Source organism: Nuphar pumila, chromosome 17, assembly GCF_984573655.1.
Source record: "Nuphar pumila chromosome 17, dmNupPumi1.hap1.1, whole genome shotgun sequence".
NCBI classification, from domain to species: Eukaryota; Viridiplantae; Streptophyta; class Magnoliopsida; order Nymphaeales; family Nymphaeaceae; genus Nuphar; species Nuphar pumila.
The window spans coordinates 9,209,825-9,226,213 of NC_143265.1; the positions used below are offsets into that span (position 1 = coordinate 9,209,825).

A 16,389-nucleotide genomic window follows, 5' to 3' on the forward strand; every position below is an offset into this window, starting at 1 on the left:
AATATTTTACTAAAATTTGAAAATATCTTGTATTTTTGCAAAAATATGTGTAAAACTCCACTTATCACTTACGTCTAAATTCACACATATCCTACCTTTTTACATATATTTTAAGAGAAAAATGTAAAAAAATTAAATATATATTTTTGGCACAATCTCTGTTCTTAATTATTTATCTCTCTTTTTCGACATCGATAACCTGCATTTTTAAAGTCGCTGACTTAGACATATGCTCATAACTTTCCTGTTTAGAATCAGAGTCAAAAACCCTTCTAAAGTTCTCGTTTTTTAGATTGAAAATCGAAATATAAGCATACTCTCCAGACTAAACAACTGAATAATCTATTTTTCAAATAACATTTCTTCCCAATTGTTCATCAAATTAATGCAATTTTGGTGGCATTGAAAAGCTAACATCATGATTTATTTTTATTATTTTTATTTTTCTGAAGTTTTAACGCATATAGCTAAAAAATTGCATATTAACCAATAGAAAATACATAACTACTTGTAGAGCATGTTTTCATTCTGGTTTTAGAATGCGAAAATGAAAACCCTGAAGGGTTTTATATTCTGACTATAAGCACAAAAGCTATAAATTCATATCTTAACTTTTCAATGATTATAAAAATATAAGTTTTCAACCTTGGATGAAAGAGATACAAATATAAAAAAAACATAGAAAAAATCACATATTTAATATAAAATCTACATATATTTAAAAAATTACACGTGTAAAGGTAAAAATGTCCATTTAAAATCAAATATTTACAGCAAAATGATAGAAATTATGAGATATTTTCAAGAAATGCATCATATTTGTTGTAAGATCATTTTCTAAAACATGGATAAAAAAGAACATCTTTTCTAAAAATTTAAGATGGATGAATGCCCTTCATCCATCTATTTTAGGCATTCATGTCATTCATCCACATGATTCGTATCTACAAGAGAGAAAGGAACGCATTTATTTCATCTTTGAAAACTGCTCCTACGTCTTTTACTTTTTTGAAAGTCGTTTATAAAAGAAAGCCCTCAAAATTTAGACCTTATATAAACCGTTGGATTAGAATTCTAACCCAACAGCATAGAAAAGAGACTAGGTGCTCCGGGAGCACCGTATGAATCTATAAATCTTTACTATTGTTTTTCCGTTTCTTTTTTTCTGGACCCATACTCTGCAGCAGCATTTATTCGAACAGATCTCTTGCACCCTGTCGTCAGGATGACGTTCAACTCACCGTGTATCATAAGATGAGCGGTCAAGATGAAAACTTATTTATGACTCAGGCTAACCCAACCTCTCTTCTTCAAAACTCTAGACCAGGAGTCATCACAACCTCTGCACAATACCGAAATTGCCCCCAACCTTTCTTCTTCCCTTATAAGGCACGGGGAAGAAGCCAGTTACAGATCTGAGATCTGAAGCAAAAGCACACACAGAGGGCAATGAATTCCTCGGGGGCCGATGATTTCGATGAGTACGATCCCACCCCTTACGGTGGTGGCTACGACTTAGCCCTCACCTTTGGCCGTCCACTTCCTCCCGACGAGGAGATCTGCTACCCGATCTCCTCCACCTCCTCCTCAAGCTATGATGTTTCTTCTTCCGCCTTCAAGTACGGATCTTCGTCGTCTCCCTCGCCCTATCAGTACGAGGGTTCCGATCAGGGAATCGACTACCAGAGGCCCCAATACCGCCCTCCTTCTGATTCCGCTCCCGATCCCTATTCCTATTCGGGAGGAGGCAGGAAGCCCGGATACGGCGACGAAGACGACGGATCGGGTTATTCGAGGCCGAAGCCGAAGCCCTACGGCTACGGCGACGAGGGATCTGGTTTTCCGAAGGCGAAGCCCGATTATGACTTCCAACCTGCTGAGGAGGGATTTGGTGATTACGATCGTCGTCGACCGAATCCCAAACCGGCGTATGAAGGCGAAGAGACGTACCAGGAGGGAGGTTTTGGGGACTATGGACGGCCGAAGCCAAAGCCGTCGCACGGTTTCCGGCCGGAATCTGGCTACGGAGGGAGATCGGAACAAGAGAGCTATGGATACACCGCGCCTCTGCCGCCGCAGGTGGAGGTTGGGTATGGGTTCGAGCAACCTGAACAAGGGTTTGGTTACGGGAGGCCGAAACCTGAGGCGAGCGAATATGGTTATGGAAGGCCACCGCCGAGACGCCATGAGGAAGAGGAAGAAGGGTATGGTCGTAAGCACGAAGTTGGGGAAGGGTTTGGGCATGGAAGAAGCGAGGAGAAGCCTTATTACGGCGACTACGGCGGGAGGCCTAGCCCTCAGCAAGAGGGAGAAGGGGAGTATCGTAAGCCTTCTTACTCTCGTGCTGAGCAAGAGAAAGAAGGATACGGCCGTCACAAATACGTGAGTTTATTACGATGCGATTCTATTTGTTTTTCTCATTCTCTGTTTGGACGCAGATTATTAATTGATTATGTGACTTTTGTTTCTATTTCGTTTGTTTTATACGGAAAATGTTGGTTAGTTGGTTCGTTTTTTTCCCTTTTTCACTTCATTTTTTTCCGAGTATATGGGAATGGGTTGATTGTTCAAACTTCAAAGTTTGCCATTTTGCTAGCTTTGGCTTTGATCTGGAAGCTGGTTCCTTCATTAAATGGTGGAATTAGTATGGGTCATTTCTAAGTTAATAGCAGCAGTAGTACATGATGTAAGAGCGTTTACATATGCATGTGATAATGGACATGTGATCCTTACTACTGATTATGTTTCATTTGATTTATTTACTGTAGATACAGTATGATTTGGTACTTGCTGTTTATTCATTTGATCTCATTGGATTCATTTTGTATGATTACAAGTATTATGGTGTGATTGTATCAGATGGAATTTCAAACCAAATCTTGGAGCAACTTATATGGCCCTTGTATATTCATGTGGTTTACTGTTCAAATTGCGATTCCTTTCGTTTGCCAACTAAGTTTGTCAATTCATTAGTCATAAGCTATTCTTTTTTCTAGTCTTATATATATAGGAAAATGGGTCCATGCTAAACCAATTTGGTGCTAAACCTCGTGTTAAATGGTTTTTTCGGGCTTCTCCAGTGTTTTTTATGTGGTTCCGGCCCCATAAAAGTGTTGGGCATGGTCTATTTACTAAGAATCCACACCTGGATCATGTGGTTTCAATGAAAAAAATGATGTTTGGAGCATAAAAAATTTACAAAGATTTTGGACCTTTGATTTTTTGAACTTTATAAAAACCCACCAATGTGTTGGAATCAAACGCTTCAAGAACTGATCCCTCTAAAATCAAGTACATAGATCACATCTGTACGGTCAGAATTTAAAAATAAAATGAAAAAAGCCCAAAAAACCCATTTAGCATGCGGTTTAGCACCAAATTGGTTTAGCACGGACCCATATATATATATATATATAATTGTTATGGCTGTCTAAAGCTGTGTCAGATACTGGGCTGCTTGAGGATATTGAAGATGACCTTCAGTGAGTTTTTACTGCTTATGCATGAACTCATGTAGCTTATTTTTGTTTCTTTGTAAGCATATCATGTGGATTCACTGACTTCAGACTAGGGGTGCAAACAGATCGGATACCGGCCAGATCATGGTTGGAATGAATCCAAATCTGAAATGCATGTAGTAGACAAGCTCTGAAAAGGGGGAGGCGAGGAAGTAGGAAATGCACAACAAGGGAGCAAGAAAACAATCTGGGTCCAGATCCTAATCAACAGATCTGAAATTATATATGATTATACTGGATCTTGTAAAAGAAGGCGTAAAACAAGCCTGGATCTAAAATGTGCTAACCGATTAAATTTGATCTGAATCTGAACATAGCTCCAACATGGAATATTGATCCAAAACCAATACTGAACTGAAACTATTCTGATTAATCAAATCCAAATCCTCTCAAGTGCACATTTGGATATTTTATTGAGGATCTGGATCTATATACAATGTGTTGGTTTTAGGTTGCATGTCCAACCAAAACCTGGTCCATTTGCCCCCCTACTTCAGACCTTATATGCATGTGGTGGTCAGTTGTGACCTTTTCTTCTAATAAATAATGTAGATTATGTAGTGCACCCACTTAAGCATTTATGAACCTAGAAAAGGTCAATGATTATTTGAATTTTGATTAGGTCCATATATATGTTGGGGTAAGTTGTACCTGTTTCAAATCCTATTGACTCCTTTGCATCTGAGTTATTGAAGAACTGGGTTTACCCATTTCTACTGGTTCATCTAGGGCTGAATGTAGACCATTCAACTGCTTAGTCATGTTGGAAAGTTACTGAGACCATGACCTACCTTGATTGAAAATCCATAATTTTTTTGGAGCTTTTTCCCTAGTATCAGTTCATCTACATGTGCTTTTCTGTCTCAGTCTAATGCTTTATTAAAGCTAGTTAACTTCTCTATTAACGTGCCTACAATGTTTCTACTTATTCTATCCGCGCGTTCTTTTCTGTATCATATGTATGATACAGAAAAGAACGTATGTATATGTGGGTGCAACACACTGCCGACTCCCAAATGGGTTCAATCTGTATCTAAGGTCAGGCATAATGGCACAATGCAGCTTGATCCAGTCGTTTACACAGTTATTTCAATTCTTCTTTTTGTAATGCTAATTCTCTCACATTCTGAATGCAATGCTTGGTCTGACTTCTCGAATCATTTCATTAGATTTTTGGGCTTTTTGGTTGATAACCCGTCTTACGTGCTCTTGTCTATATCTTGTTATTGTTGTTGTTGCTGTTGTTTGTGTGTGTTGACAGACATTATCAAACACAATCTTCCAAGTTTTTTGTGCTTGCTTTTTTGTTCTTTTAGGTCTTTTCAACTAAACATTTCATGGTCCTGATTGGGTTATTTTACAGCAACACGGTGGTGATGATGATGACGATGATGATGAAAAGAAGCGCCACCATCGCCACCACCACCGCAGGCATGATGACGATTGAGGCAACCATGTTTCAGTTACTATCAATATGCAGAATGATAGTTTCATGAAACCCTGTTGTTTTCATGGTGTCTTTCTGTGGACTTGTTTCTATCTTTATATGGTTGGCAAAACTACAGCGTGCTGTATGAGTGTTTGAATAAATTCCTAAACATTGCAGTATCGTGCATGGAAGTATAAAACTTTCTTTATTATAATCTCTTTACTATTTATGCTTTTTCTTTTCTTTTGCACTAGTTGTGATTTTGATAATGCTTTCCGTTACCTGTTTTGGATCTGAATTGTGAAGTTCTCTACAATTTGCTACTTGTTTTAAACACCCTCAACTTGGGAGGTTTGGACATGATTGTGACTTTTTTGTGCATGCGAAAGTATTGCCCGCTTGCATGTCATGTGCACAAGCCTCCCTGAGTTGCAGTACTTTGACATTGACAGCAGAGTTCTCCATTGCGCAGATTTCTCAATTGAAAATGTTTAAATCAATGTTGTTAAAATAAGTTTGCTCGTTGAATAGGTTTTTTATAAAAACTATAAAATCGGGTCTGAACTAACTGAATTGGGCTATTTCAAAGAGTATTTTTAATTTAAATTCTCTCTCTACCAGTCCGGTAACAACTATTTTTTTTTTAGAGGCACGCTGGGGTTATGCAGACCCCCACCAGTTACTATTCAACGTACCACTGGGGTTTGAACCCCCGACGTCCCACCACAAGGAGCCCTGTTGGTAACAACTAGCTTTTATTGTCCTGGTGAGTCCTGAACCCAGTTAGTAACGCACCCCAGGCAACATCGTCTGAGGCTGATTCTGCCTGATTTGAGGTGAGTCAGCTGATTCAATGCGACTGGGCTGATTCACATCGATACTATGTTTCCCTACTTCATAGTTAATATCAATTTTGAGTTCGTTGATACTCTTGAACTCACTATTTTGTCATCTGGAAATTGGTTTCAGATTGTGAGTCCTTGGAGGGAATATGTTTTATTGGAAAATTTACTTAAAAGCGCATGAGAATGGGGAAGAAAACTTCAAGAGTTGAAGTGGTTGCTTGGATGAAATCCATTTGATGGAAATTTAGCTGGAAACTTCGTGACATGGCCAAGTGAATTCAAAGAGTGGAAAAAGCTAGAAGGAGCTGGCTTTATCTAGAAATATATCTTGGTGGTGCGAACCGTGACCAACCTCTTGCTTGTGTTTGTTTTTATGACGAGGAACCCTTGCCGAGGGATACCCTGAGTGGGCCCCACGACCACCCTGCCTTGCGTGGCTTTCAATTAATTGTAGATGCTAGAAATCATGATAGAGTTCATGATCAATAGATAGGAACTTGAGTCCATGGGCTTGGTCATTTCACACTTGATGCAGAACTTTATCTTGAGAGAAAGTAGAAGATGGAGGTATTGCAAAGAGAAGCACCTTCTTTTTATTCTCCCTCTTGTTGAGCTGTGTGGAATTGCTTGGTTTGTATTCTGGGTTTAGAGACAGCCTGTGCACAAAGCATATCTAGTTGTTTGTTAGTAAACAAGGAGGTTAAAGTGTCTCTCTCTCTCTCTCTCTCTCTGGGTTTAGAGACAGCCTGTGCACAAAGCATATTTAGTTGCTTGTTAATAAACAAGGAGGTTAAAGCAGCTCTCTCTCTCTCTCTCTGTTGTACATCAAGCATATTTATGGATATAATGAATCAGATCTTTAGTTTGTAGTTGGATTCGTTTGTCATTGTGTTTATCAATAACATTCTGATCTATTCTGAGAGCGTGAAGGAGCACCGAGAGCATCTGTGGATTATGTTGCAGACACTAAGAGAATATAAGTTGTATGCTAAATTCTCAAAGTATGAGTTTTGGCTTGACAAAGTGATGTTTCTTGGCCACATGATCTTAGAGAAGGACGTGAATGTTAATCCAGCTAAGGTGAATGCAATGTTGTCATGGGAGCAACCAACGATAGTTACAGAGATCAGGAGTTCCTTGGGATTGGTGGGCTACTATCATCGATTCATACATGACTTCTCACGTATAACTGCTTTGATGACTCGGCTTTTGCAGAAGAGGGTAAAGTTTGTTTGGTTACCTCGGTGCGAGGAGAGCTTCCAGGACCTGAAGAGGAGGTTGACCTCAGCTCCAGTGTTGTCTTTGCCTTTTGGGATGGGCGGGTTCGTAGTGTATAATGATACTTTAGAAACTGGATTGAGTTGTGTCTTGATGCAACATTAAAAGGTCATCGCGTACGCTTCTTAGTAGCTGAAGGTGCATGAGAAGAACTACCCCACGCATGACTTGAAGTTAGCAGCAGTTGTCTTCACGTTCAAGATCTGACGTCACTATCTATATGAGAAACAGATCGAGGTCCTTTCTTATATCAAGAGCCTCAAATACATTTTCACACAGCGTGATTTAAATTTGAGGCAACATGAGTGGTTGGAGTTTTTGAAGGACTATGAGTTCTCCATCGCCTACCACCCTGGTAAAGGCAAATGTAGTGGTAGATACACTCAATAGAAAGACTTCAGTCGCGACAACCAGTTTGATCAGGCACAGTTGGGATTTGATCGAAGAGTTTGTTAGATGACAGTCATTTAGAGATAATTTCAGATGCATCCTTTGTGCTGGGATGCAGGACCGTCCTGAGATCATAGACCGTATTGAGGAGCTATAGTTTATCGATTCAGAGTTTGAGGGGTTGTGCGTGAGTGCCCAAAAGCCTGATGCACAGTTTTGCTGTGAAGAAGACATGACCATCATGTTCGGAGATAGATGGTGGGTTCGAAAAAAAATGTAAGATGAGCTGATGAGTGAGAGCCACAGGTCGAGGTATTTCATTCATCCTTGTTTTACCACGATGTTTAAGGATCTCCAACAAACTTATTGGTAGAACAGGATGAAGTGAGATGTCACAGAGTTCGTATCTCAATGTCTCACCTGCCAGCAAGTGAAGATCGAGCATCAGAGACCTGGTCGACTTCTTCAGCCACTAGACATTTTAGAGTGGAAGTGGGATGACATCTCGATGGATTTCATCATAGGGTTGCCGATGATCCATCGTCAGCATGATGCCATCTGGGTGATAGTGGACAGGTTAATGAAGATTGCCCATTTTCTGTCGATCAGGATCAATCAGAGCTTGGAGAGTCTAGTAGATCTTTATGTGGATGAGATTGTTCGACTTCATGGGGTGCCACACTCAATTGTGTCAGACTGAGACCCTCGTTTCTGGCACCAGTTGCAAAAGGCCCTTGGTACCACATTGAAATTCAACATAACATTTCACCCATAGGCTGATGGGCAAATAGAGTGCATGATACAGATGCTTAAGGATATGCTTAGAGCGTATGCGCTGGACTGAGGAATGGAGTGAGATAGACATATGAAGCTTGTAGAGTTCTCGTACAACAACAGTTACCATGCCAGTATAGGTATGGCACATACAAATCTTTGTATGGCAAACCATACAAATCTCTAGTTTGCTGGGATGAGGTTGGAGTGAGAGCAGTGGAGTCTCCACAGTCCATCCAACAAAAATCGGACTAGGTGCGGTTGATCCGACAAAGGTTGGTTGCAGCGCAGAGTAGGCAGAACATCTACACCGATCAGCGGCGCATAGAGCTCAATTTTGGCATGGGCGATCATGTGTTTGGTCGGATCTTGCCTACGATCAATGTGTTCCCATTTTTTTCTCTCTTTTTTATAGTTTTTTATCATCGAGCTCTGGTGGCTCTGTCGTAACTATCGATGAATGTCACTCATCTCTCCTCCTCCTCGTTTGCCTCGGCATCGCTGGGCCATTTAATCCGATGCTTTTTCTCCTAATGGAATGCCATCTCCAACTCCAGAGCTATTTTTTAGCTGCTTCCTTCAGCCCTAACACCGACATGACCATCCGAAGCTGACAACGATGCTTGATAGGGGGTCTCCTCCTACGGTAGGGGTTTTTGGTCCCTTCCTCTGTTCTTCCTCTTTGCAGCCGACTCACTCCAGCAACATTGTCGTATATAGTTGCATCCCTCGGGCTGCATCGTCGGACACAACTGGTGGTTCTTTGAGGCTGAGTTTTGAGGAGCCTTACCAAAAAGGGTTTTGAGGCATCAACCAACGATGAATTTTGCAAAAGGTATGAGCGACATTTTTTTCGTATCTGAGAAGCTGAATACATATGGTAATCGCTAAACCGAGTTTTGATACCAATGTTGGGATTCAGATCAGGGTGACTGAGGAGAAGAAAATGGAGTTTTGATTTATCGTTCAGGTTCCTTCTCTTGATCGATTCCTACATTGTGCATGAGCTGAGAATATATAATCGTCCCCTGAATTATGGCTATCCCAGTCTTGAATGGGGTTTTTTTCAATACCATAGTTAACTCGCACTTTACATGAGTTACCAACCCACCATTATGTTGGATTCTGTGTGAGACCCTACAACCTGGACCCATTATCTGGATCCAACAATAACCTCAAAAAATTGTACTTGCTCATCAATCAGATGAAGTTCATTAATGATGAAAAGGCTAACCTGTTGAACACGCATATGTTGCTTCCAGTAGCGCCAAAGAGTATCCCACTTCTCAGGAGTGTTGATAATGACTTGCCCTTTCTCAAGCAACTTATGTCTTGCCAGTCAATCTGCATTCCTAGATCCTTCCCAAACTTTTTTTCCAAGTCCCCATATCTTTCCTTGGCAAGAGCTTTGATAGGAGCAATATACACAGTACAACTCGCACAATGCTCTTTGGCCCTTTCTGATGATTCCCCAACAAATAAAACTCTGCACAAATAGTCTTCCCACTGCCAATTGGTGTTGTTATCAAAACATTGTCATTGTTGTTATATAAGATGGTAAATACTTGCGTCTTGATGGGATTAAAATGCTTAATTTTTTTATATAAGGCTTCATACGAGGGATTTCTCAGCGCAGTCACAAGCAAGGGTTACAAGTACAACAATTCAATTGGAGGAGGATATTTCTCTGGCAAAACTAAATGCCTAAAGGAAACAAGCAATACAAATTGAGAACCCAATCACTTATAATCTGGGAGTCCCTAGTAATGCAGACCATCTAGAAGAGTCTAGTGAGATGCTAATCTTTGAGTTAGAACTCTCTCAAAATGATCGATCATCTAGAAGAGTCTAGATCAATACTGCATGACTCCATCTGGATGATGATAAGTCTTTAATTAAGGAGTCTTACTGTAAAGAGGAGTCTTGTATAATTAGAGAGTCTAAAGAAGAGAGTCTAAATGAGGATTCCTCCAGGATAGGTCGTGTGATCCTGAAGACTCCTCTAATGCTGCTTTGTAATAATTATAAACAAGAGGTTTCTATAACTCTCATGTTGATTAAGTGAGTGAGAGTCATTTTTTCCATAGACGTAGGTACCTCCATTGCCGAACCACGTTAAATCTTGTGTTCATGTGTGTGAGATTGGTCATGATGGCCCAGACTGAAATACCAACCAAATACTGGATGTTTGATTTTAATATTGTAGTTTATCTCATAAATGGTATCCCTTCTAAGACTGTTTATGGTGTTTTACCTTTGAAGAAATTGTTCAATCATGATCCTGATTATAATTTTTTAAAAGTTTTTTAATGTGCTTGTTATCCTAATCTTAGGCTCTGCATTAAGCATAAGTTAGACTTTAAGTCTGAAAAATGTATGTTTATGGGTTATGCTCCTCAACATCATGGATATTATTGCCTTAGTTTAACCTTTAGAAAATGTATACTATCACGCTATGTTATATTTGATAAAAATGTGTATCCATTTTAGAGCCCTAAATCCAATGTCTCAAAAAAAGAGTTGTATCACTTGTACCCATCTACAAAATCCTATTGTTATTACCTCACCAAATCGCTCAGATAAAAATATTCCATTAGAGTCTCTTATATGTGAATCTCTATTTAGTCCAGATCAACAGGGTCTCATGCCCCTATCCTCTCCTTCCCCAAAATAGCAACCTCAATGACCTAGTCTTGAACCAGTCCTACAAAACCAAATAACTAAAACTCACTCATTGATCATTAGGTTTCAAGATGAGACGTTAAAACCTAAAGTTCTTTAAGCCTCTAAATACTTTATACCATTTGCTCTCACCCTTCTATAGGATCAAAAACTTATTTCCTTTAAACGAGCCTTTCAGGATACCAAATGGCATGATGTTATGCAAAAAAAAAAAATATGATGCTCTCATAAAAAACAATACGTGGACTCTGGTGTCAGTAGATAGAGCTAAGTGTATTTATAAAATTAAACATAAAGTTGTTGATACTTTAGAACAATATAAAGTTAGACTTGTTGCAAAAGGTTACGGTCAACAAGAAGGTCTAGACTACTTTGAAACCTTCAGCCCTATCATTAAGCTTGTTACCATTAGATTAATCTTCTCTCTTATAGTTAATCATGGTTGGTCTATTAAATAATTGGATGTTCAAAATATTTTTACATGGTTATCTTTCTGAAGATGTCTATATGCAACAACCACTTGAGTTTGAAAGTTTTCAATTTTTTGGATATTTTTTAAGCTCCAAAAGGCCTTGTACGGTCTTAAGCAGGCTCCCAGAGCCTAGTTTGCCAGGTCGAGTTTATGTCTTCAGGCAGTTAGATTTATTGGCACCAAGACAAATACATCCTTATTTTTTTGTATGACTGCTCATGGTATAGTCTATGTTCTAATATATGTGGATGATATTATCGTTACTGGTAGTTCTTCAACTACATTTCAGAGATTAATTTCTAAACTCAGTGATGAATTTGCTATCAAAGATCTAGGGGCTATACATTTCTTTTTGGGCATTGAAGCTATATTTGGAAAACATGGGCTTCTTTTATCTCAGAAAAATATATTCTCGATCTTCTTATCATGACATCTATGCAGAGAGCCAAACCTGTTTCCACTTTTATAGCTCTAGCGCTTGTCTTGTCTGCTAACATTGGTTTAAAATTCAATGATCATACCCTTTATAGAAGTATTGTAGAAGTGTTACAATATGCTACTCTTACTCACCCAGATATATTATTTGCAGTTAACAAAGTTTGTCAATTTATGCATGCTCCAATTGATATCAATTGAGCAAGAGTTAAACAGATCCTTCAATATTTAAAGGGGATCATTCATTACAGTTTTATCTTAAAACCTTCCTCTGATCCTATGCTCTCAGCTTACTCAAATGCAGATTGGGTTGGTTGTACAGATGATCGTCGACCTACTAGTGGTTATGTTATTTTCTTTAGATTCAGTTTAATTTCATAGAGCTCTAAGAAACAGGCTATTATATTCAGATCTAGCACTGAATCCGAATATATAGCTATTACTAACGCCAAAACTGAGTTAACGTGGATCAAATATCATATGCAAGAACTTTGAGTACCATACACGTATCCTCCCACACTTTGGTGTGACAATGTTGGGGCCACATATTTAGTAGATCATCTAGTGTTTTATAATCACAATAAACACATCTAAATTGACCTCTACGTTGTTCGAGAAAAGATTGCTAAAAGGACTCTTTGCATTAAGTATCAAATTGCAAACATTTTGACTAAGCCTCTTCCCTCTCCACATCATCAACGATTGTGTTTCAAGCTCAATGTGCTTCCTACCTCAATGAACTTGAGGAGGGTTGTTAAGATACATATTGGACTCATTCACATCAGTCCAAGTCATCTAGAAGGAGATGCTAATTTAGGAGTCCTTGCTAATGCAGAACTCTCTCAGAAGGGTCGATCATCTAGAAGAGATGCTAATCTAGGAGTCCCTGCTAATGCAAAACTCTCTAAGAATAATTGACCATCTAGGAGAGTCTAGATCAATACTATAAGACTCTATCAGGAGACCGAGGATGATGACAAGTCTATAATTAAGGAGTCTTACTATAAAGAGGAATCATGTATAATTAGAGAATCTAAAAAAGAGAGTAAAAGAGAGGACTCTTCCAAGATAGGTTGTGTGATCCTGAAGTCTCATCTAATGGTGCCCTATAATAATTATAAATAAGAGGTTTTTATGGCTCTCACGTTGATTCAGTGAGTGAGAACCATTTTCCCTCTGGACGTAGGAACCTCTATTGTCAAACCATGTTAAATCTTGTGTTCCTAAGAAGGTAATTTTGAGGTCAATTTGATGGCCAAATAATGGTGAACTTTCTTGGGCATTGAGAGAGACCACATTGAAAACCATACCAGTTGTGGCCGAGGAGGATCCTAACATCAAGCTTGAACTATGGTCAATCACAAAGTTGTGCACATGGATCAAAAGGTGTCTATTATGGGTTGCTCTTACACCATAAAAGAACACAATCACACACACAAGAACACAAGATTTAACATGGTTCGACAATGGAGGTGCATGCTTCCACATGGAAAACAACTCTCACTCACTCAACGTGTGAGCCATATAAATTACTTGTTTATAATTATTACAGGACAACATTAGAGGAGTCTAAAGGAGTAGACTCTCTAATTATACAAGACTCATTTTTAAAGTAAGACTCTTTAATTACAGACTTATCATCATCCTGGGTCTCTTGATGGAGTCCTGCAATATTGATCTGGACTCTTCTAGATGATCGATCCTTCTGAGACAGTTCTTGTAATGCCCCAAATTTTTTAACCCAAAAAATTTGTTAAAATTTTCAACCATTTTTTTAAAAAAATGACAATCCTTTTCAAACAAGGGGATCGTTAAACAATGAAAATCGTTTTGGTTTTGAATTAGACAACTCTGAACGAGTTACAAGAATTAGCAAACTACGCTGGACTAAATCCAATTCTTGTTTTGACTTGGATCCAGGTACACACATCAAATGAATCTGACTCCATATAACTTACTAACCAAAAGTAATATCATTCCAATCAGTAATCGTATTGTAGAAAATTTCAAACTTAACAGTATAGTGCTCAAAATGTAAGGAGTCAAAAAGTCTCAATCTAATCGAGATCAAAACCCTAGGATCGACAGAAGATGGATCATGGTTTGCTGACCTCGCCACTGCATCGTGCCATCACATAACACCTCATTCGTCATCTGAAATTTTATAATATCTGACTTGTGATAGCTTGTGATAGCCTGGTAGGTATATACAAACAAATAGTGATTGTACAAACTAGAACATACATCACATAGATGGTATTATAATTCAACAAATGACATATCCATGACATGAATTTAAACAAGATAAATATCAAACATGTACCTCAACATTCAAGAATAATTATCATTCATTGTGTTAGTGCAAGTCTTGTTTCTCTTAATTACAATCCCATCGGGTACACATAGGACCACACCGACTTAGAAGAGACTACAATAAACATTTATTATTATGTGTCTTAATTACTCAAAATATCTAACTGATCAGTAAATCCAACCAACGAGCAATCCATGACTGAGAGAATTTTTTATTGAGGTTATCAACAACATTAGGATGCATACTATAATACTGCAGCAGTCCAGAACCCCACCCGAGGATGAGGGACCAAGTGAGACGCCTTGCTCTAAAAGATATATAAACAACATGGTCCTTGGGGTTATACCACCTACCTTCTCCAATGCAGATATCTACGAATGGGTTATTAGTTTTCATCTCATATGCTTAACATCATTAGGTATTTTAGGGCTCAATAGTTCGAGTACTCATTTCAAGTAACTAATGTATTTTATCAGTGAGTTCATAACTCATTCTATATTCCTTGGTGCCTTTAAACCAGTCGAGTGCCTTATAATTTATGTGAGCAAGTATTTTCATAACATGGCCACTCTTTGCACTCCAAGGGTTTTCATTCTTTATGTGTACAAGCATACCCTTTCATTCCTTATAGTAACATTATCACATACCTCACATCTCATAAGCATTAAGGCACCTCACGGGTTCATCAACCCATATGACATATACATACCTCATGGCTTACATCATTACAAAAAAAATCATGTAATATCATGCCCAATGTCCTAGCTTAGGATAACATAACTCATTATGCATAGCAATCATACATATACATACTTCATGGCTTACATCATTACAGAAAAAATCATGTAATATCATGCCCAATGTCCTAGCTTAAGACAACATAACTCATTATGCATAGCAATCATACATGTACATACATCATGACTTACATCATTACAGAAAAACTCATGTAATATCATGGCCAATGTCATAGCTTAGGACAGTATAATTCATTATACATAGCAATCATTTCACATGTAAATTAACATTACTATAGGACAAAATCAATGTAACCATAGTTTCAGAATTAATATGATTATAGTTTTAGCAAAATTGAATGCATAAATTACTATGATTGTAGTGCAGATTCAATACCTATACATACCTCCTCGGATCATCCCAGGAGATCACCATCATGAATTGATAACTTAGTAGACGTGGCCATAGGTGTGGTGATCGGTTTGGCCCTAGTCATCTGAGTTTGTTCCAACGGATCTAACATGTATTTCTGCTGAGAGAGAAAAAACCCATTAAGGGTAACAATATATTCAATACCCAAGAAAAAATTCAAGTCACCAAGATCCTTAAGAACAAATTTAGCAACCAACCCACCATTAATGTGAGCCAAAAAAGTAGAGGAGCTACCAGTGATAGTAATGTCATTTACATAAATAATGAGGAAATCCTTGTAAAGAACAAACAAAGAAGTATCCACTTATGAGCCAACAAAACCCATGCTGAGAATGGAGCTTAGCCACTAGTACCAAACGCTGGGAGCCTGTTTGAGGCCATAAAGGGCCTTATGTAGTTTACACACATGATTAGGAAACTGAAAGTCAACAAGGCCTTATGGTTGTGACATGTACACCTCTTCATGCAGAATCCCATGGCGGAATGCATTTTGACCATCCAGCTGACGAATGGACCATCCCAGGGAGACAACAATAGTATGAATCGATCAGACAGTGGGTGCTTTGACAATAGGTCTGAATGTTTCAAAATAGTCAATTCCTTCTTTTCAACTATAGCCTTTAGTAACAAGCCTCGCCCTATAGCATTTTAGGGTGTCGTTCACACAACATTTGATTTTAAAGATTCATTTACACTCGATAATACTCATGATAGGCTTAGGAGGAACAAGATCCATGTGCCATTTTTTAGGAGGGCATTAAACTTGTTAGCCATAGCATGGCACCATTGGCTGTCCTTTTGGGCTTGAGTAAAGTAGATAGGTTCAATGTTTAATGAGACACCATTGGAATGTGATATCAGGTGGCAAGGTAAGTCTTGGGTTTTAAGGACCCAGTTTGAGACCGATTAACCATTTGGTATGAACGGACATAACAGCTAATCAAATGTGGGACCAAACCAAGAGGAGGAATAGGTGGAGAGGGTGCAGCTGAGTCATGAGGAGGGACAATGTGCATAGAACCGGGTCTCCAGGGGGGTCAGGTGGTACAACAGGAGGAATGGTAAGAGGTAGAGGAATTAGG

At 38.7% G+C, this 16,389-nt stretch overlaps 1 protein-coding gene across 1 annotated transcript; it reads left to right on the forward strand.

The window, feature by feature from the left end:
- The first annotated feature begins 1,379 nt into the window (after positions 1 to 1,379).
- Positions 1,380 to 5,161, forward strand: LOC149811577 (uncharacterized). The gene is made up of 2 exons (XM_089993734.1): positions 1,380 to 2,382; positions 4,882 to 5,161. The coding sequence occupies exons 1-2, from the start codon at positions 1,450 to 1,452 to the stop codon at positions 4,963 to 4,965; spliced, it is 1,017 nt and encodes a 338-aa protein (XP_089849860.1). The 5' UTR covers positions 1,380 to 1,449; the 3' UTR covers positions 4,966 to 5,161.
- Positions 5,162 to 16,389: the final 11,228 nt, after the last annotated feature.

Bases quoted from the DNA above. Each gene is read 5' to 3' on its own strand.
- LOC149811577 (XM_089993734.1), top strand. From the start codon at position 1,450: ATGAATTCCTCGGGGGCCGATGATTTCGATGAGTACGATCCCACCCCT. The intron at 2,383-4,881 runs GTGAGTTTATTA...GTTATTTTACAG, and splicing joins GATACGGCCGTCACAAATAC to CAACACGGTGGTGATGATGA.